Consider the following 21,855-nt stretch of genomic DNA (forward strand, 5'->3'; position numbering starts at 1 on the left):
CTTCGAAAGAAAACCTTGCAATCTCTGAGATTCGGTGGTACATTAACCTGCGGGGTCAAATCTTCCTTTCCTGGCTCTCAGCTGGCAACTATGTCATGAGCCCTAACTAGTAGGGCTGGAAAGGACCAGCCACGTGTGATCACCCACATGGATCGCAAATGCCAAACGGAAGCAAACAAGGCACCCTGTGCCAAAGGAAGTAGCTCCAGTTGATTTGAGCAAGTGAACCAGTTTGCATGTTGCAGTCACAGGGGAAAACTGGCATATTGCTCTGGGCATTTGCACAGGTGGTGATAGGAAGTGACATCTAAGGCTGTACATCAAATCTGAAAATTTTTATTTGCCATTAATGTTCAGAAGTGAAACTGAAAAGGCAAAGACAGACATAATCTAAAAGGTCTTCATGAACTGAATACAGACATAATCTAAAAAAATCTTCATGGGCTGAAGACAGATGTAATCTAAAAAGAACCCACAGTATGTCCCTCAGTTGTATGGCAAGCGTGGCTTCACAAGTTAAATGGACATACCAGTGAATAGAACAATAGTTCAGAAATCACTTTTGTGCCCCCTTCCAATGTTTCAGGCAGCAAGAATGATTTCAGCCTTTTAAGAACTGTTACATGAACAGTTGTGCATTCAACCATTCCTCTATCCCTTTAATTATTATTATTATTATTTTAAAAAGGAACATTAAGTGGAAATTGATCCAGGGAATGGGGAGGCAGGAGTTCTTTGATATAATGTGGAATCAGCCAATTGGTGCCACGCACAGCCAGCTTCTACTTCAAGCTTGCAGAATCTGTACTTTCGGATTGAATGCAATGACGGTGCTTTCCGCTACAGCTATTTTATTTTTGTTTTCACCATTTGTGAAATTGTCCTGTGTCTGGCATGCCCTCTCTTCACTGGTGGCTGAATTGAAACAAGCAATGGAATGAGGTGGTCGAACGAATTGGTGGACCACTTCAGGCTGTAGGCAGGCAGATCACATTTTTGAATGTACAGAGCAGGGGACAACAATGACAACAATGGTCCAAGCAGAAAATCTGCAAAGCATGGAAAAGACTGAGCTAGAACCTCTTCTCTGCTGTGGGGGAGGGTTCTTTACGGGGAGCCTTCAGAAACTTTGCTTGCAGTTTGAAGAGGTGGAATCCATTCTACCACCCAATTTTGCAGCAGATGTCAGTCCAACCTGATTCCTAGGGTCAGTCTAACCATTTCCTGGGACTGTTTGTATGGTTATTACTCTGTTCTTATAATCAATTGTCCTCTTCTGTCCCTCTGCTGCAGGGCATCCGCTTTGACCCAGAGAATCCTCAGACGTTGCGGTTAGAGTTTGCTAAAGCCAACACCAAGATGGCAAAAAGCAAGCTGATGGCCACACCAAATCCCACCAACCTCCACCCTGCCCTAGGAGCGCACTTCATCGCACGGGACCCTTGTGAGAAGGCTTGAGGGGCAGCGGGAAATAGGGAGGAGGTCTTGTTGGGTTTGGGTGGATCTGTATCATGGGTGGAGCTGACACTTCCTGCTTCACTTAGGGCTGTTTCACCCATGGCAGAAAACGTCTTTCCAGTGAACAGTTGTGGGGAGCAGTTGCAGCCAAAGGAACCCTGGGGAGCATAGCTATGTAGTGCATTTGTTAGTATGAGTGTGAGTGTGTATACATGACATGTACCAGTAGAATATACAACGTGAAGCAACCTTGCTTGGTGCCTGCTTTTGGTTCAAGTGAATCTATGAGAACTGGAACCTTTAGATTTTCCCCTCTTTTGTGCAGCTCAGGAGATGGCTGTATGCAGGGTATGTGGGCTGCTTCCTCTCTGGTGCTGAATTGGCTAGTGGCCCACATGTGTGAGTGGCTGGGTCCACACAACATGTTATCCCACACTCCGTGGTTGAGTGTAGGTGGTTGTTGAACCGTGGGTTGTTTGTTGAACCCTGGGTTAGCATGTTGTCCGAACCTAGGGTCATTTTCCACAGGGTGACTTGTTAACCAAGCCGTGTGGCTTCTTTTTCACAAACAAGCCGCCTTGAGAACCCATGTTTTGTTGGGTTGTTCAAGCCACCCTGTGGAAAATGTCCTGGGTTCAGACCACATGCTAATCCACAGTTCGACAACAATTCATGCTCAATCACTGAGTGTGGGTTAGCATGTTTTGTGAACAGAGCCTGTGTGTGTGTGTGTGTGTTCTTGATGATATATTTGTGTGTGTGCATGAGGCATTTTCCCTTGTTCTTCCACCAGCTAGAGTTGCTGTTACCCCTACAGGATCTAGATCCATCTTCCCTGAGCTGGCGCCCACCAGATGTGTTGGGACTGTCACTCCCATAATTCCCATCTGGCTGGGGATTATGAGAGTTGGAGTCCAGATGGTTGTGTCCCCTCTTCCAGTGCAATGCAATGCCTCACAATACCTAACCTGCTGTTGCTTCCCCGTGCCTAGATGACCTGACTGGAGCGGCCCTGATCCCAGCATCTCCAGAGGCCTGGGCTCCCTATCCACTCTACACCACGGAGTTAACCCCTGCAATCCCACATGCTGCTTTCACATATCCTGCTGCCGCCGCTGCTGCTGCCGCCCTTCATGCTCAGGTGAGTCTGTATCACCACCCTTTCGTTTCCAAATGGGCAGGATATTATTTCCCCCACTCTTGCAAGTGTCCAGATAGTTATGCTGCCAAACTCAACCGTGCCAAGTTTCTTTCTCCAGGGTGGAGCATTTGTTTGGGCCCTGCACATGTTGTTGCAGGAAGCTTCCGGACTCGAAGCCTGGCTGGTATTTAATAAGTGTGCTGAATTTTCCTTCTGCCTTTCATGCTGACTTGCTAGGGATACTAACCAAGAGATCCAAGCACTAAAGGAAAGCTCAGTCTGGTAGAGAGCTGGAATGAATCTGCTCTATAATAATAGTAGTAGTAGTAGTAGTAATAATAATAATAATAATAATAACAACAACAACAACAACAACAACAACAACAACAACATACACCAAGCCCTTCAGCTACAAGTAATGTATCAGAATAGATTTCCCCTGACCTAGAGCCTTTCAGATGTATTGGACTATAGCTCCCATAATCCCCAGGCAGCATGGCCTTTTGGGGATAGTGGGAGTTGTAGTTCAGCATCGAAGAAAGTTGGAATGCATCGTCTAATCACGGAGTGCAGCAGTGATGAGGGAGAGGAAAATGCTCATATTGGCCTCTTGTAGGGTTCATGAGAAGGAGCTGACCTCCTAGAATTTAAAAAGAATTGAAGTGAGGAGAGTTGACACGCATATGGAGATACTGAGCTTTTCTACACGAGGCTATTAATCCACCGTATCTACTTACAGTTTTGTTGCAGAATTGACATTTGAGCACTACACAGAGAGCATTTCTGCTACGTAACCTCTAGGTGGCACTTTGCTGTAGCAGAATAGCAGAAATTCACAAGGGACAGGGCATTTTCTTTCACTTTTATGAGTAAATACCACATTTTCCCTGTTCTGAAAAAAAAAAAAAGCTTGCTGATGTTCTTGCATCGCCTCCCATGGTGACTTGCCTCTTTTCTCCTTAAGGGATCCCACATCCTATAGAAAGTCTAATATTGCCTTGCTGTATGAAGGCACTAAAATACAGTATATAAATGGAAAGAAGGAATTTATTGAGGCTACAGACTAATAAAAGTTTATACCAACAGGATAATATATGTAAGGATACAAATAAATTCATAGAGAAGCCAAATGGGCATTCTTCTCAACTTCTATTGAGGATTAAAAGAATTTAGCTACCTCTTCAATAATGTGGAATTATCACTTAAACAGATATCAGCATTTTGTTAGGTCTTCCAGGTAAGAGTTCTTAATGAAGAGAGAATCGGTCTCTCTCTCTGCTCCTTCTACAAATTCCAGTCTAAAAGAACCGATTCTATTTCTTCAGTTCCAGTAGGACAGAGTCATTCCTTAAGCAGGATCTAGTTCAATCAGCCATTTAGCAAAGCAAGCAGCAGCACATTTTGGTTAAGATAGGGTTGTGGGATAACTCTAACTTCCGACCAATCCCACCATATTGCTCTGATGCGCATGCACTTCCTGTTGTCTGATGTTTGCCTTCTGTTCTCGTTTGTTCTCTCTCTCTCTCTCTCTCTCTCTCTCTCTCTGTTGTGCTTCCACATTTATGATTCCCATAGACTAAATACACTTGGCTATATGGGGTGGACTGTGCAAGCAAAGGGTGCAGAAGCTAAGGAACTCCTGCTTGAGAGAGTGCTGTGCCTATTAAAGGTGATCAGCATGGGCTATGTTCAGAGGGGACTCTCTCCTGCTCCTCTAACCTGGGGAGATCGTAACAGCGGCATGTGGTTCTGGTTTCCTGCTGTCCATTTGGAGAGGCGGTTCCCCAAGCTGAACTCTGCAAGCTCTTATAAAACAAATGAATGTGTTACTAATAAAGTTTTTATAGAGTTAAACATTACTTCACCCTCCTTCCTAAGCAACTGGGCAGCTCAAAACTCAACCCAAAACGTAGGCTGGAAGTCCAGTGTGTTAATGTAAGGGAGGGAGGGAGTTGCTTTTGAGTTTTGGAAAGAAGCGTAACCTGGGGAGATTTGCTAAGCCCTCCTGCCTACATGGCTAATTCAGCTATTTGATGTGCTCTGTTGCAATGTTACGTAGTACAACAAACACAAATGCTTTCCCCAAGGTAGCCTCCATAAACAAGGCAGCCTTTCTTGAATCACAATTTGGATTGTGCTCAATGGTCTACCACTTTATTTTTAATTTTTTGTTTTTAGATCAAAAGTGGTACTTAGGAAGGGAGAATCAAGGCCTACATCTTAAATGTTGGCTCTCATGCTTGTGATTGCTTTGACACCTTTTATCTGAATCCTGAGTCGTCATCTTCAATTAGTCACATGGCAGATCCCAGCCAACCAGGGATCCTGTAGTGAATGGGATGTTGTCGCAATTCTAGGTAGACAATTAGATTTGTCTGCTTGCCTCTGCTGAGGACAAAAACAGCCAATGGGACACATAACCTTTCTGGGGCAACTGCCAAGAAATTGTGTCACTGAGTTCTTCCCCACGCTGTCAGCTCCACCCTAGTCAGAAGTGGTGATGAGATGGGTTGAAGAAATAGTTATGCAGAAGCTGCTTGTCCAAAGGCCCATGAAGGGCAGGCACTTGCCAATGGCGACAAACCTGCTGGAACATCTCCAGTATTGGTATTGCCCACTACTGAAAATAAATCTCTTTCCTGAATGATCTACCAAACAACAAAGCAAGAAAGGTCCACGTTTCCTTGTATAGTCCAACTTGCAGCTAGAGAAGGAAGGGACTCCAGGATGGAATCTCAAGTAAGATTGTGCTATCTCCAGTATTCGAGGCAGTAATCCTCTGTGCACCAGTTGCTGGGGAACATGGGTGGGAGGGTGCTGTTGCACCATGTCCTGCTTTGTTGGCCCCTGCCGACAGCTGGTTGGCCAGTGTGTGAACAGAGTGCTGGACTAGATGGACCCTTCGTATGATCCAGCATGGTGCTTCTTTTTGTCCTAATGGCTTGAACAGCGACACCTACAGATTCTGTGTTTGCCTCTGAATGCTGATTTCCAGCCCCGCCCCATCCCTGCTGGCAGCTGCCAATGAAATGCCTCTTGCCCCCGCCCCCCAGGGGCTCCCGCAGTGGCCATCTGGTGGTTAAAACGATCCCTCCTTTGATGTCTTCAGTGACCTGCAGCCAGGATGCCTACGCAGGCTAGCCCTGGAGGTGTGGGACACCCTAGTCCTGGCTAATCCCTGCTAGAGTGGAGTTGGCTGTACAGCAGCTTCATTCCTAGAAGCCTTTAAGGATGGTCTGGAAAAGGCTGGTAAGGTAACAAAACATCTCTCTGCCATTTGGGGCACAATGGTTTTTTTTCCCCCACAAGCTTTTTCCCCCTTCTTCTTCTTCTTCTTCTTTTTTTTGCCCCCATCTCTTCCTTAAGCAACCCAGTGCATGGGCCTCCACGCTATCCACACATCAAAGCCCAGGCAAAATGAAATGCCAGGCATTTCTCTAACCCACCTCTTGCCAACTTGACGCACATGACATGGCACCACAGCATGGCACCTCTCGTGTTCAAAAGGCTCCCACTGAGCAGCGACGGATTAGTCCTGCCCGTGGGAGGAAAGGAGCCTCAATGAGGGAATCCTGGCACATGCTGCTGGTGGGGTGGGGTGGGTTCCTGTCCACTTTGTTTCACTCACCACAGTCACGTGGTGGGAGGGGGGAGAGCTTGGAGTAGTAGTAGCAGCAGCAGCAACAACAACAACACACACACACACACACAGATTTAATTTTTCCCGCACAGTCAACTGGCGCACATCAGTCACGCTGTGGGCTTTGTCAAGGAAGGCAACATCTTCCTTTACAGGAGCCTGGAGAACCCTCTATTGCACCCTCTTCTCTCTGTCTTTACAAATTAGTAAAGTCCTGATTACTTTGTTAAAAGTTCGTTTCCCTTTTCTTGCTTCACTTCAGTCTGATAGTATTGCTGTGTATATATCTAGTAGGGGAACTTAATGGGTGAGGAAGGGACTGGAGGGTGAGAGTGGCTAGGATTGCAATGTTAGAATAAAAACGTGCCTTGATCGAGCAGCTGATCTTTAATATATATATATGTGTGTATATATATATATTACTCAAGTGCTTATACAAAGTACAGAAAGCGAGTGTCATCTTAGAACAGGCATTCCTCTTAAAATACATAGGAAAGAATGTCTCTTCTAAAGTTTGTGTGTTGTAACAGGTATATAGAAATGGTGGCCTGGTTCAGACGAGTAAAGACAGAGCCCAAAGAGCCCCCAACTGCATACACTGAATACAGTTAAACACTTAACCAAAACCAAAAGAACATTAGGTGTCTGTGTATGCTCCTATAAATTATTATACCAGATACAGATTGAAGTTGTAAACCTTTTTAAAGCAAAAAATATTTAAAGCAAAATAGCCAATTATATTAACACTCAAAGTGATATATCATAAACTTAACAAACTGCATATACACTTAACAGAATTCCTATACATTCAATGGAAAAAACTCCTTGTTGGGTTCATGTGTTTTTGATATCTGTTATGTGTATATGCAATTTGTTATGTTTATGATTCCATTTAATGTATAGGAATTCCATTAGGTCTATATGCAATTTGTTAAGTTTATGATATATCACTTTGAGTGTTAATATAATTGGCTGTTTTGCTTTAAATATTTTTTGCTTTAAAAACTTTTGCAACTTCAATCTGTATTTGGTATAATAATTTATAGGAGCATACACAGACACCTAATATTCTTTCGGTTTTGGTTAAGTGTTTAACTGAATTCAGTGTATGCAGTTGGGTGTCTTTACTTGTATCTTTCCAACTGCAGCCCATTTTTTGTTTTTGGCCTGTTTCAGAAAACACCATGCTGCTTAACCACAATGCATTCCCTTAACCTTAATGCATTCCCTGCATTCCCTTAACCATTTTGTGGTTAAGCAGCATGGGTTAGCATGTTGTCTGAACCAGGCCAGTGTGTTTCTTGCTTCAGAACTATTGCTTCCTCCTATGCAAATGTAATAAACTGAGATGTCCTTAATGATGTGATGGCCCCAGGTATCATGCAAGGCTGTTTCAAAGCAGCTGGCTGCAGTAGATGCGCTGGAGAGAAGCGCCCATAGACTGGCCACTCTCCTGTAAACTCGGCAATAAATCTCAAAGCAGCTGACCGACGAGCAAATGTTCTCTAGCACACGCAGCCGGCCAGCCTCTTCCTCTGCCATTGGGCTGCGTGCATAACTTGAGTGGATGTTACTTGCTCCTCCGGCAGGATGCTCCAGCTCCAGCCGTTAAGGCTTTTCTTTCCAGGGTTAAAGAGCATTGTGCAGCCTGGCAAATGGTGCTTCCTGTTCCCATTCAGCTGCTGAGCAGAATGGACAAAACTAATTCCAGATGTGCGGGGGAGAGGGATCTAGGAAATGCTCATTACCCACAGCTTAGAGCAAGGAGGCGAGGGGTGTGTGTGTGTGTGTATGGAGACAAGAGAAAGGAAATGTGAAGGATGGCAATCTAGGAAGCTATCAAGCGGGATAACTGAATGCAATTTGGCTTGCAAGGAAGGGTAAAGATAAGACAAATGGAGCATGAGAGGCGTGGGACGAATGGCTTCTGGCCATAGTGATAGAACACCAGCACAATGCCACAGGCCTGAGAATCCCAATGAGAGGGTCCTCAAGGCATCTATTGGTGGCTCAGTAGTAGAGCACCTGCTTTGCCTTCAGAAGGTCCCTGACATCTCCAGGCAGGGCTGGAAAAACTCTTGCCTGAAACCTTGGAGAGCCGCTGCCAATCAGTGTCAACAATACTTTTGTTTGGCAATGAAACCAATTATCTAGAGCAATTACTTTCCCCCAACCTTGTGTCCTTCAGATGTTTTGGACTACAACTCCAAGGGTTCCTGACAATTGGCCGTGCTGGCTGGGTCTGATGGGAGTTGACGTCCAGCAACATCTGGAGTGCACCAGGTTGGGGAAGACTGAGCCAGGGGGATAGTGGCTGGAGAGCCATCTCTTGAGGAAGTGGTAGTTCTGGGCTGTTCTTCTTGGTGTCTATGCAGTGAGAAGAGAAATCATATTTGCTTTAATACATTTGCTTTAAGATACTCTTCAGTGGTCCTTCTACAGGAGCCCTCACCAAAGGAAGTGACATGGGTGGCTACTAAAAAAAAGGCCTTTTCTGCTGTGGCACCCCAATTGTGGAATGAGCTTCCCAGAGAGGCTCGCCTGGTGCCTCCATTGTAAACATCTTCAGTGCCAGGTGAAGACTGTATTATTTTTCCAGGCAGGTTAGTCTTTCAGTTTCTGTTGTTTTAAATATGTTAAGAGTATCTGAAATCTTTGCATCGCATTATTTTGGTTCTTAGTTTTTTACTTTATTCTTTCAAACTTTTACGTTTTAGGGCTTTGGCTGTTGGGTGGTATAGAAATGAGGCCCAGTATTGGGCAAAAGGCAGGATACAAATAATAATAATTAATAATAATAATAAGGTCATTGTTGTGAGATTGGTTCAGAAGCAAACACTGGTCAAGCCCAGGTGCTGCCCGTCCTCTACCTTTTTTTTCAGCCCCATACCTTCCATCGTTTCACAGGTATAAATAAGGACACACAGGTATGTTATCTCTCTATTCTCGCACCAAAGTCCACTGCCTGAACGAGCACACAATTCTCTCTTGCGCGTGTGCACACACACAAACACACACACTATCACACATTGCCACGGGCTCCTCTCTGCCTACGGTGTTGATCTACCTGAAATAGTCTGTTCTCCACATGCTTTTGAAACAGGTGTGTGTATGTGCGTGCGTGTGTGTGTGCAAGTAAACAAACTGCAATGGATTAGTTGCTGTATTAGACACTCCTTAAAAACTTTAAATCTTGATATGGATCTTGTACTTCTAGCTACAACTCAAACACTACTGGCAGCATTGACTGGTCCTGTTCAGACAACACGCTAAACCATGCTGCTTAACCACAAAATGGTTAACGGAATGCAATGCATTCCATTAATCATTTTGTGGTTAAGCAGCATGGTTTAGCGTGTTGTCTGAACAGGGTCACTGTTAATAGGTAGTTAAGGGGGGCGGCAGCAGTGAGAGATGGAAGGGAAATGGGTGTATCTGAGTGCACACTGTAAATACGGATAGATGGAGCATATGCTAGCCTAGGGAAAATGGATGTGATATCACTGCAAAGTTGTATTGTGTGGTTCCAGGTATTCAGTAGGGTATTGGGAAGGAAGAGGTAGAAAGTTTCAAAATCAGCTTTCATGTTCTTTTCGAAATAGGCATTGATCTGACTTAGGACTGGGTCACATGGAAGTGACTGGGCATCCCATCCTGACAAGCTTCTAACCAAGGTTGCAATCCTATGCATGTTTAGACAGGGAAGAAGAAGTCCTACAAATCTCAGCATTCCCCAGCCAGGATGTTTTTCTGTCTAAATAGTATTGCGCCCGTAGGAATGCAAACACCTCTTTAATCAAGCATGCTACACTAGTGAGAGACTGTTAGCTCCTTTGTTGTTGTCGTCTTTAACTTATCCCCTCCTTTCAAGGTAGGTTATCAATTTTTTTAAGTGCGGTACTTGGACAAAGTGAAATGCCTTCCCTTATTGTTCAGTCCAGGCATGTGGTTTGTGGTGGATGGGAGCATTTACTCACAATATGCTTAAACCAAAAGGGGAAGCTGTGATGCAAAGATGTTGCAAGCCATTGGCCTGAACAGGTTGCGCATGAAGTAATTAAGCCGTGGAGTGCTAATTGGACCCCATAACAGACAGGGACATAGGAGGAGACAACACCCGCTTCCTGTGCTGCTATTTATGATTGCATGAAAAGAACCATTGTGGATGCACCTTGAGATGGCTAGGATGTCATATAGTGACCCAATCGACAATCTAGCAGTTGATCCATAAAATGTGACCTAAAGGCTTTTTAAACAAGTCTTTGTAGTGCTAGTCTAGAATCTGTGATGGGACACGGTTCAGTGGCATGTTACAGGTGAGGAGAATTTTTTGGATCCTGCAGGAGAGATAGGTTTAGGGTTGGTCATGTGCAACTTGCTATCTTACTATGCAGAAGGCTGGTGTGGTGTAGGCGCTGGAGTGCTGGGCTGGGTATCAAGAGATCCGGTTTCTCGTTCCCACTTAGTCACGGAAGCTCACTGGGTGACTTTGGGCCAGTCACATGCTCTCAGCCCAATCTACCTCTCAGAGTGTTTGTTGTGGGGATAAAATGGAGAGGAGGAAAATTAAGGTTGCTGCCTTGAGTTCCTTGGAGACAAAAAGACAGTTTATAAATGCAATAAAAATATATTTTTTAAAAAGGCTGTATGAGCGATTTCTGATGCTAGAAGAGTGGTAGGCTGACTTTCTAGAGGGTCCTGAATGCTATTGGACAATTGGGAGAAGTGTCCCATGTAGAATACTCAGGAGCACTAGTACCTATATTGGATTCACCTATTTGCTCCTCTCCTATCACACCCTGTCCTTCTCTTCTAGATGCGTTGGTATCCTCCCTCTGAAGCTACCCAACAAGGATGGAAGTCTCGTCAGTTCTGTTAGTTTTAGTGAGTATCTGGCTTTGATGCACATGTGAGCTTTGAGCGGGGGTGTGGGGGTGGAACTGCCCTACATAGTTGGGTTCTTAGATGACAGGATAGTGCTAACTTTCAGACCCCTTGCTCAGCCATGAAGCTTGCTGCCGTGCTTGAGAAGGGACTGGGCGGGGGAAATGGGAGCTCCCTTCCTTGCATGATAGCAGGGCCGCGATGAAGGGTATGTTGAACTTCACTTCAGTAATGCTCTCTTGCTTTTTCCAAGAGCCGCCTCTTGGCCCACATGTCCTCTTCTTGTCTCTCCATGGAGTGATGTGCCAGGGATGAAGTAGTCTATGGATCGCTGGAAATTTCCCTCCAAACCCTTCCTGTGGACACCGGCAAGGTGCCCAACTGCAGTAACACGCCCTCCTTGTGAACGAAACTGTGGGCTTCCCTGTCCAAGACTGTGAACGTAAACTGCCCGTCCTCCTCCTCCTCCTCCTCCTCCTCCTCCTCCTCCTCTTCCTCCCCACCTCAGTGGACTTGCATGGTTTGTTTTCTCTCCTTTTGCCTGCCTGCCTGCATCCCACCTGCTCCGCTAACTCCCAGCAACCTCCCATTGCTGAGTTTCTCCTCCTGCTACGCTGAGGCCTAGTTGGAGAGGCTCAATCTTGGTGATAGAGTCGTTTTTTCGTTTTTTCGTTTGTTTGTTCCCAGCTGGGATGCTGGCATTAAATGTGGTCGAGCTGTGTACAGTGCAATATCCAGGCCTTTCTTATCCTAAACATTGTTTATGCAGTTCCACTGCAGGAAGCAAAAGACAATCTGTTTTGCATGTTTTCTGGCATGAATTTAAAACACTTTAACTTGGTGGGTGTGTGCGTGTGTGAGTGTGCAAAGCTTGTTTTTGTTCTAGCATTTGTGTAACCATAGCGACAGGTCTTGGCCTAGCTATTGATCACTGAAGTTTTTCATCTTGCTTCCGTGAAGACTTGGCTTCTAAAATACACTATCCTAGTTTTGCCCTTGTCCCTTTTACTTCCCTTTTCTGTTTTCTTTTCTCCCCCTTTCAGGCTCTCCTTTCCATTTTCTGCTTTGACTAGAATTTGAAAAAAAGAAAAGAAAAGTTTTTCTCAAAAGTACAATGCACTGGGGTTTCTTGTCCATTTTGCCCTTCTCCAGTTCAAGTCAGGGTTGTTTTTGTGTTTTGTTTTTCTGTCAGACTTCTATATATAGAACAGCTGTAAAATATTTAACCTTTTTTTCCACATCCCTCTGATTGGAGAGAATCCAGTCCTGCCAAATAATCAGCCATCCTTATGGGAAAACCGAACAAAGATGTACGAGTATTTTTGTACCATGTGTAATAAGGAAATATTTATGCATCATAAAGATTTTGTGTGGTTTTTGTGCAATTAATTATTATTAAAGAGAAACTGTAATCTGTAAGATAAGTTTAATGTTTAGTTAAAAGCTTGAAGAGAGAAAAAAAGACTTTTTTCTGTAACTGATTCAGTCAGGCATAGTAACAAGAAATTGTGCAATTTTTTTGTTGTTGACGTTTTATTGCTTGGTATTTGGGAGTGCTTTAAGTATTATATTGGACCATGGCTGTCTCGCTTGTATTAAGATTCTTGAGAATAAGTTGCTATATCCTATGAGAATGTGAAACTGGATAATATATGAATTGTACTCAGTGTTGTGTTGATTCTTCACTGTGTGTGCATTGGGGGTGGTTAAAGTGGTACTTACCCTTTGCTCATAAAGAGTTCACAACGTGGTCTTGCCTTGGCTGTGTGTGTGTGTGTGTGTGTGTATACGAGAGACAGAGAATGAGCACATGTGTTCCTGAACTTATGTCTCTGCCCGCCATGAGCCTTATTCACACTGGGGTAGTTTACTTGAGAGGAGGACACAATAGCCAAAAGGGGAAATGCACAAGCCAGACATTTGGAGACCATGTATAGGGGTTTCTATGCTAATACTAAAAGCCTCTGAGCCAAGATGAGGAGCTGAAATGCTTGGTTTTAAGGACAAACATAAACAGTGGCCTGGTTTATACATAACACTAACCCATGGTTTCTTTAACCCATGGTTTGTTGTCCTAACCAGGGTTTGTCTGGCTGACAGATGAACAAACCATTGTTTGTTTTCTCAGTCCTTGGTTTCCTTTTCTTATTTCACTCACTCGCTTCTTTATCCCAAGTGCCTTTGTGGTGCTATAGTCCTGGAATATAGAGCAGGTGGCTATTTTATATACCATTCTTGGCCGCTGCAAACAACCCATAGCTCTAGGTTGGCATATAATGACAGCCATGGTTTAAACAACTTCAGAGTTCAAAACCCAACAACAAACCATGAGATTTCTTTCTAGGTTGTTTGTGATTAACAAACCAGCATGACATATCACAACAACGCAGAATTCAACATTTTATACCATGGGGTGACATTAACCAGGCCTATAGTGGGCATAACAGAAACCTGGTGGAATGGAGAGAACCAGTAGGAAATGGTTGTTTCCAAACACAAAGTATTATTTTATTTATTTATTTACAATATTTATATATCAGTCCATATCTAAAATAGATTTAAAAAAAGAAGTATTAGAAGGGCATACTAGAGTGGGGTATTTCTGTCTTTCACAAAGAGCTTAATTTCAAACAGGCCATCTCAAATGGTGCAGCCTCCTCAGAATCACTATAGGTAGCAATAGCAAGCATCAAAATTAAGTACTGGCTAGGGACATGACCAAAACCTGGTTGCTTTGTCTTTTAATTAATGAATTGAACAGCTCTTGAACTTGCATGTCATCGATGTCAGTACCTTCTTGAGATACTGAAGGAAATACAAAAGTAACCATCTCACTATTTTTTTCTATTCCAATAACCTTTACATGCCAGAACCAAAATAACCCCAACATAAAGAAGTATGACCTTAACTCAGTCCCTAATTCATAGGAACAGTGTTTATTTTTTTATTTGTTTTAACCTATCAACTAAATCTTTAGCTGAGGGCAAGGAACACTGTGGAAGAAGAGTGAAGTGTTCATCTTTCGAACAAAATGCTTGTAGCACCTCTTTAGGGAGATACAAGATTCTCCTTGTGAAAATTGTTCCAGGGTTAATGGATCGCAGCATGTAACATGAATGATAGTAGACTGCATTAGTACACCGACTTGTCCTTGTAACCTTTGAAAAGGGAAAAACTCCACAACCGCTCTAAGGCCACATTCCTGCTATTGTTCCTATGCTCTGCATAATTGCTTTTCATCTGTGATGTAACTTGGAAACAAGGAATAAAAAAAGTATAGGTAAAATATCTTAGTTCCTTGTACGTGAGTTAGGGATGTCATTGCTCTAGGCTGGAGCTTAATGTTTGGACTTCTGTTCTCTCTCCCCCCCCCCCAACTTTGGATTCAGTTTTAGTGCCCATGTAAACAACAGCATAGTCTCCTATGTGGATTGGAACGGAGGCTGGGGCAAAGGGTTAAACTTATTTATTAATTTTATGTATCGCCCCATAGCCGAAGCTCTCTGGGCAGTTTACAAAAGTTAAAACAGTGAACATTAAAAACTATGCAAATTTAAAACCATTAAAAAATATAGAAACAACAGTGTAAAACAGTATCCATTTTAAACAACGACAGTTCTGGGGTCCATTAAACAAACAAACTTAGCATATGTTGTTAAATGCCTGGGAGAAGAGAAAGGTCTTGACCTGGTGCTGAAAAGATAACAATGTTGGCGCCAGGCGAGCCTCACTGGGGAAATCATTCCATAATTGGGGGGCCGCCACTGAAAAGTAGTTGCAAATTCCATTGCTACTCTCTGCAGAGTGTTCACCAACCTTTCAAAGATGAAGTCATTCTAGAACGTGGGAGCTCCTTATGTCATGTGAAGTTGCCAGTGTTAAAGGGTGGTAATGCCAGAACATATCCACTATGATACTCTTAATAAAGATCTCACTGGGGCAAACCTACATGAAACATTTGTGTCTGAAAGTTATCACAGCAATTTAAAGATTCACTAAATTCCATAAGACAATTCTCAGGGACAAAATTATTGGGATTTCAGGAGAGAGAAATCTGTTAAAATCGCAATGAAGGCAGCCACATATTGACCTCAAGGAGACACTTGGGAAGTATCTGTTCTCACATCCCTCACGATCACTCTAGGTGAAGACATGCTCTTGGTCTCCTTCCATATGACGAGGCAAAAGTTGGGCTTGGGGATTATTGTTTGCTTAACAGTTGATTTCTTGGGTGTTTCAGCCTTTGATGTAGCTGGTATACTAAGAAGGGTGTGAGTAGGGGTCTGTTTACTGTATGTACCTATCTTTCTCCTCACCCCATACTCCATATAAAGTTTTGTTGGAGTCCATGATGCCTCTTGTGTGAAATGTGAAGATGACACTCTTCTGTATTGGTGTAGTCAAATTCCCGGTTCTGAGGATTTTCTCTTTCTCTATGTAGGCTTCTAAATATCAAAGTATCTGCATGTACATCAGCAAAATACACAAGAATGCTGCAGTGTGTGGTGCATACATGTGTGGATTACAATTTCATACCACCCTCTGTGCCGTTCCAAATTTTCCTTTAAAAGTCCGGAACAGAAGTATCTTTCATAGTGTCTGAGCACTAAGAAACTCAACACCTCCAGTTCCTCCAGTTGGAGTTCTTTAATACTTGCATCAGTTAATCTGGTTTGAAGATTAACTTCACCTGTTTTTGTAGGACATGATCCAAGTGCAAGAGCAGGCTTCATAGGTTCTTCTGGCAGGCTAATGCACCTTTTCTCTTCCTCACCACACAATCTGCCCACGGCCTATTGATGCAGATATTACATGGTTTTTGTGATACTTCAGCCAGTGGCATACAGCTGATTCTTTTTCCAAACAGAAATTACAGATCTCCCTGGTTCCTGATTTGGGGTAGAGAGGGTAGCAAAAGTAGTTGCTCTGCTAGTCCTGATGGCTACTAGTCCTGATGGCTAAGTGCAACCTCCAGTATCAGAGGCGGTAAGCCTGTATGCACTTGTTGCTGGGGAACATGGGTGGGAGGGTACTGTGTACTGCTTGTGGGTCCCTGGTTGGCAGCTGGTTGGCCACTGAGTGACCAGAGTGCTGGACTAGATGGACCCTTGGTCTGATCCAGCATGGCTCTTCTTATGTCCTTATGGCTGTAAGAAAAAACCCCAAAGCCATATACCTCCATTACTAGGGTGACCATATGAAAGGAGGATGGGGCTCCTGTATCTTTAATAGTTACATAGAAAAGGGAATTTCAGCAGATGTCTTTTTTATATATGGAGAACCTGGTGAAATTCCCTCTTCATCACACCAGTTAAAGCTGCAGGTGCCCTGCCCTCTTTTAAATCTCATCACTCTAGTATAGCTCCTGCAGCTTTAACTGTTGTGATGAAGAGGGAATTTCAGCAGGTTCTCCATATATACAAATGACACCTGCTGAAATTCCCTTTTCTATGCAACTGTTAAAGATACAGGAGCCCTGTCCTCCTTTTCATATGGTCACCCTATCCATTACGCCAACTCAAACGTCACAGAAAATGTGCATGCTTTTGAGATTTCAAGACTTCTCCATAAGGCAAGATGTTATAAAAAAGGCAGGGGTGATGGTGGTGAGGAGGAGAATAGGATGGTGTGGGGAAAAGTTTGGAAGTTATGATACCTGCATGGTCAGAGTCTAGGGAGCAGATCTTCAGATACACAAAATGGGCTCTACCTGGTGATGTAATACCCTATTTCTTCGATTCTAAGACACACTTCCCCCCCCCCATATAAACATCTCTAAAAATGGGGTGCGTCTTAGAATCGTGGGTGTGTCTTAGTTGTTTTTTTTTCTGTTGGTGGTACTGAAATTAGTGTGTGTCTTACAATCAATGGTGTCTTACAATCGAAGAAATACGGTAGTTTAAAGTTTCACCTGGAACTGCCCCTAGGACTGCTAGGAACAAGAATGAAGCAAACAATGGTTGATTTCCCCTCCCCACTTCCATTTTTGAAAATATAAAATCCAGCTGTTATGGAAAGGGTGACCATATGGAAAGGAGGACAGGGCTCCTGTATCTTTAACAGTTGCATAGAAAAGGGAATTTCAGCAGGTGCCATTTGTATGCATATCGCACCTGGTGAAATTCCCTCTTCATCACAACAGTTAAAGCTGCAGGAGCTATACTGCAGCTATACTGTGCCCAGATTTAAAAGAGGGCAGGGCACCTGCAGCTTTAACTGTTGTGATGAAGAGGGAATTTCACCAGGTTCTCCATATAAATACAAATGGCACCTGCTGAAATTCCCTTTTCAATACAACTGTTAAAGATACAGGAGCCCTGTCCTCCTTTTCATAGGGTCACCCTAGACATACCATTTGCTTTTTTGTAAAATACTCAAGAACCCTAAATCTGGTATACAGCTGAAAGGGTTGATCTTTCCAGGCTGTCAAGGTGGGCTGTAGCTAAGCTCTTTCAAGTTGCATTCACAAGAGCACGGGTTGGCTGCGGTGTCCGGGAGTGTGTTTTACCAGCTTAGGCTGTTATGCCAGCTGTGTTTCCAATGCCAATTTAAAGTGCTGGTTTAGACCTTTAAAGCCTTAAAGAGTTCAAGATCAAATTACTTGAAGGACCGTCTTCACCCATATCAGCTTGTCCGCACTTTAAGATGAGCAAAAGAGTGGGCTTTTACCATAATGCCCTCACACCTCTGGAATAAGTTGCCACCTGGGTCCACCTGGTCCCATCATGGCAGGCTTTTAGGAAGGCCCTGAAAGCAAACTATTTTACTCTGGCTTTCCCTTGATATGTTTGCTGTTGTTGCTGTTTTTATTGTGTTCTTACTGTGTTTTATCGCTTTTCATACATCATCAGTTTTTATTATGTGTTTTAGCATTGTCCTTGGGGAGGGCTTCTGCCGTGAAAGGCGGCCAAGAAATATCTTAAATAAATAAATAAGGGGTCTTGAAGCTAATCACTGACCAATTCGAATTCCTCCTCTTTTCTTGAATGGTTTCCGCTTCTGTGTTTCTCTGCCCTGGGTTATAGCGGCATCGACATCCACCCAGACTATATTTCCCTATTCCTTGCCTAGTCTGTTTTTCCTCATCTCCACATGCCATTTTGCCCCATCTTGTGCATCAACACAAGCGGTCAAGGACCAGGTTCTTCCCCCTGTTCCCTGCCCCCAAAGCTTTTGCACCTGACGGGGCTGGCCTTTCCTTTTTGCCTGCTGGGAGGAAGACTGCGTGCCTGCACCTGCTCCATTAGACAGGCGAGTTTCACCGCAGTCTTCAAAAGGCAAGGGCTGTTTTGATGAATAAATGATAACAATTAATCAGTCATGTTGAAGCAACTGCTCAACCAAGCGGCATTCTCCCGAGCTCAGAAGAAGCTCCTTTCCTGCTGCAGTGAGGGCATCTCCTAGCAGTGGGAGGTGGTGGGAAGGGGGGTTGTCGGGCTTTGGCAAGTGAAAAGTTGACTTGGGTGCTGTCCAGGTTGCTTTATAAGGTGCAGGTAAAACTAGGGTGACCATATGAAAAGGAGGACAGGGCTCCTGTATCTTTAATAGTTGCATAGAAAAGGGAATTTCAGCAGGTATTATTTGTATATATGGCGAACCTGATGAAATTCCGTCTTCATCACAGCAGTTATAACTGTAGGAGCTATACTAGAGTGACCAGATTTCAAAGAGGGCAGGGCACCTGCAGCTTTAACTGTTGTGATGAAGAGGAAATTTCCCCAGATTCCCCATATATACAAAGGACACCTGGTGAAATTCCCTTTTCAATTCAACTGTTAAAGATACAGGAGCCCAGTCCTCCTTTTCATATGGTCACCCTAGGTAAAACTGCATGGCTCCCTTTCCCAGAAAAATAAGTAGTAGTACCTATTGTGTCACTCAAAGGCCTCCCTCCCTGATGCAATACCTGAACCAGTTTGTGCTTTTAGTTGTTCTTCTATTTCATCCTTATCAGTCACGAATTCGCTTTGTGGGGCTTCATGGGGCTTGGGCCTGCCCAAAAGCTTCTGTGGCATGCGATCAGATTTGGCTTGGCTGTATTCCCTCTTGACCATGGATGGATCTGGCCTCCATCTGCTCCCCACCCACCCCAGTTATCTTCTCCCCCACCCCTGCACCTCTCCGCCAAGACGAAAAACAAAGGAGCAGTGTTGACAACCAAGTGAGACGTCTTAATAAAGGCAATGATGGGAGCAAAAAGCTTGAGTCATCTCTAAGAATAGACCCTTTCCTGCAAAAGATCTGTCATCGGTGTGTAAGCCGACAAAAGGCGATTGATTTGCCTGCTCCTGTATCTTGCCGTTCTGGGGTCTCACGTCATGCCCCTTCCTAAAGAGAATCAAGCTCTTTCTCTGAGAGGTGGTCCTTCTCAGGGAGCTGCAATCAGCAGTGTTTCTTGTGATATAGAGCAGAGATTCCAGCCTTTGTCTTGTGTTTTGTGTGGTGGGGCTGATGAGACTGTAGGTGTAAACATTCAGGGAAGGGGGATGTCTTTTCCCCCCTAATCTAAACCCCCATTGCAAAGCTTAGAGGGTTTTTAGCCGAGAGAGACTGAGGCCGTAGCTAGACTTAAGGTTTATCCCAGGATTGTCCTGGGGTCAAACCTGTTCATCTAAGTGCCACACAGGGCATCCAGCGCTCCGGCAGGGACGAACCCGGAATGAGCCTGGGATAAACCTTAGGTCTAGCTACGGCCCAAGTTTTAGAGCAGCCTTCAGATATTTTGGACTACAATTCTTGCCAGCCTCAGCCATCATGGCCTATGGTGAAGAATGCTGGGAGTTGTAGTCCAAGATACCTGGAGGGCATCTGATTGGGGAAAACTGCACCAGAGGGACAATATTGTCTTAGAGTATAAAGTTCTTGTGTGGCTTATAGGATAGCGTATGTGAAATGCTTTGGACATTCACACTGCTAAGTCTTTTTTATAGTGGGTCAAATCCCAGTCCGTGGGTAATGGCATCACCAACATATTTATCCTTAGGACTGTAGGAGAGTGATAGCGTAAGGTAAATAATGCAAGTAGAGGAGGAAACAGAAGGAGAAAGATATATCTACATATTAATTAAAAGAGGCTCATGGTACAAGAAGGGATTAAAGCGACTTCTGGATCTGAAAACATTGAAGACCTGGGGTTGAATCTAGGTTCTGTCCATTGATGGAAGGGCTCTACCCACAGAAAGTGCCTCTGCCTAATTTGGGGGGTCCCCTTTCCCCCATACACCACAGATGACACCCTCTGTGTAGCATCTCCACAGGGCTGGAGGGGCTGCTGTGAAAAGGAGGGGGGCATCCACTTTTGCCAGCCCAGTTACAGGCACCTAAATTTGGATTTCACCCTACAAAGTGTATGTCCGCAGGAGGGGTGTTGAACTTTCAATCCAAGGGCCAAATTCCAATCTCAGAAGCTGCTGGGCAGGGCATAAGGCAAAACAGGATGGGGCAAAGGGATGGGGTCAAAATCCCAAAAATGCCAGCATATTTTAGTTTAGAATTTTTACTGTCAGTAACTAAGCTGTAGGAAAAAGGCATTTCAACTTTACAACTATGAAAAAGCCAAGAAACCACCAAATAATAGGGAGTTGGGTGGAAAGGGGTAAGGCCTTTGGGGGAATCTCAGAGGGTCAAATTGGGATCCCAGGCAGGCTAGCTTTAGCCCGTAGACCTTAGGTTGAGCTTCCCTAGTCCACAGGAATAGAAACATTAATTTAAAAAAACAAACACCACCGATTGGTCTTGAGTTGCTGTGTTATAAAATAAAGGATTAACTTGGAAAGAAAGATCCTCAGTCTGTGGGTCAACTTTCTTGAGGGAGCTCTTCCTATGCCCTTTCTACTACCTTTCCAGGAGCACAGAACAGAGGAAGCTGTTTTCTATCAGGCATATAATATTGATCTATCTTGCATAGTATTGCTGACACTGACTGGCAGCTGCTCTCTGTATTTTGATAGGAGTCTTTCCCAGACCTACCTGGAGATGCTAAAGACTCCTGAGAGAGCGCCTTCTCCCCTATCCACCTGCACTGAGGTCATCTGAGGGCATGCTCCTGGTGGTCCTGCATGGACCTATGGTCCGTTTGGAGTCCACCAGGAGAAGAGCCTTCAGGGTGGTAGCCCCCTTCCTATGGAATTCCCTGGAGGACAGGCAGGTGCCAACTTTGTATTCCTTCCAGCACCTCCTGAAAACGTTGTTCCAGGAAGCCTTCCCCTAATGACCTGCCACAGTTTTATTTGCACTTTGTTTCAAACATGTATTTTAATGTGTTTTTATTCTTTTACCTTATTTGTTCACTGTTCCGAAATCCTCGGATAGGGAGCACTATAGAAATATTGTAAAATAAATAAAAATTCAACCTGGGACTGTTTGCATGAAAAGCAGGTGCTCTCCCAATGTACCCCAGTCCTTGCCAACATAGGCAGTTGCCTTATCATAGGTCGTTTGTCCATCTAGACCGGTAGATGGCCTAAGAGGTCTTTCTCACTACCTCATCCTTTTCACTGGAGATGTCAGCGATTGGACTTCCTGAATGCAAAGCTTATGTTCCACCAATGAGTTGTGGTTCCTCCCCCTTAGACCTCTGTCCCCTTTGTGCTACCACCCACATTTTGACTCCAGTGGCCTCTCTCCTTATCAGCACCTGCTCGGTCCCTGCCTTGATTCCAGTTGAATTGCTTCCCTTCCTTTCACGTCTGTCAAACCAGCCACATTACTCAACTTTGCTCACCTAAGCATG

General features: G+C 44.1%; 1 protein-coding gene across 1 annotated transcript in view; it reads left to right on the plus strand.

Moving 5' to 3' along the window:
* The window catches only part of RBPMS2 (RNA binding protein, mRNA processing factor 2), a 39,056-nt gene extending 26,266 nt beyond the window's left edge, over nucleotides 1-12,790 (plus strand). The window contains exons 5-8 of the mRNA XM_063142892.1: nucleotides 1,294-1,444; nucleotides 2,451-2,599; nucleotides 11,056-11,123; nucleotides 11,377-12,790. Of these exons, the coding sequence (XP_062998962.1) occupies nucleotides 1,294-1,444; nucleotides 2,451-2,599; nucleotides 11,056-11,118 (363 nt within the window). The 3' untranslated portion in view covers nucleotides 11,119-11,123; nucleotides 11,377-12,790. The remainder of the gene's footprint in view (nucleotides 1-1,293; nucleotides 1,445-2,450; nucleotides 2,600-11,055; nucleotides 11,124-11,376) is intronic.
* The last annotated feature ends 9,065 nt before the right edge of the window (nucleotides 12,791-21,855 follow it).

The sequence above is a fragment of the Elgaria multicarinata genome, chromosome 16, assembly GCF_023053635.1.
Source record: "Elgaria multicarinata webbii isolate HBS135686 ecotype San Diego chromosome 16, rElgMul1.1.pri, whole genome shotgun sequence".
Classification (NCBI taxonomy): Eukaryota; Metazoa; Chordata; class Lepidosauria; order Squamata; family Anguidae; genus Elgaria; species Elgaria multicarinata.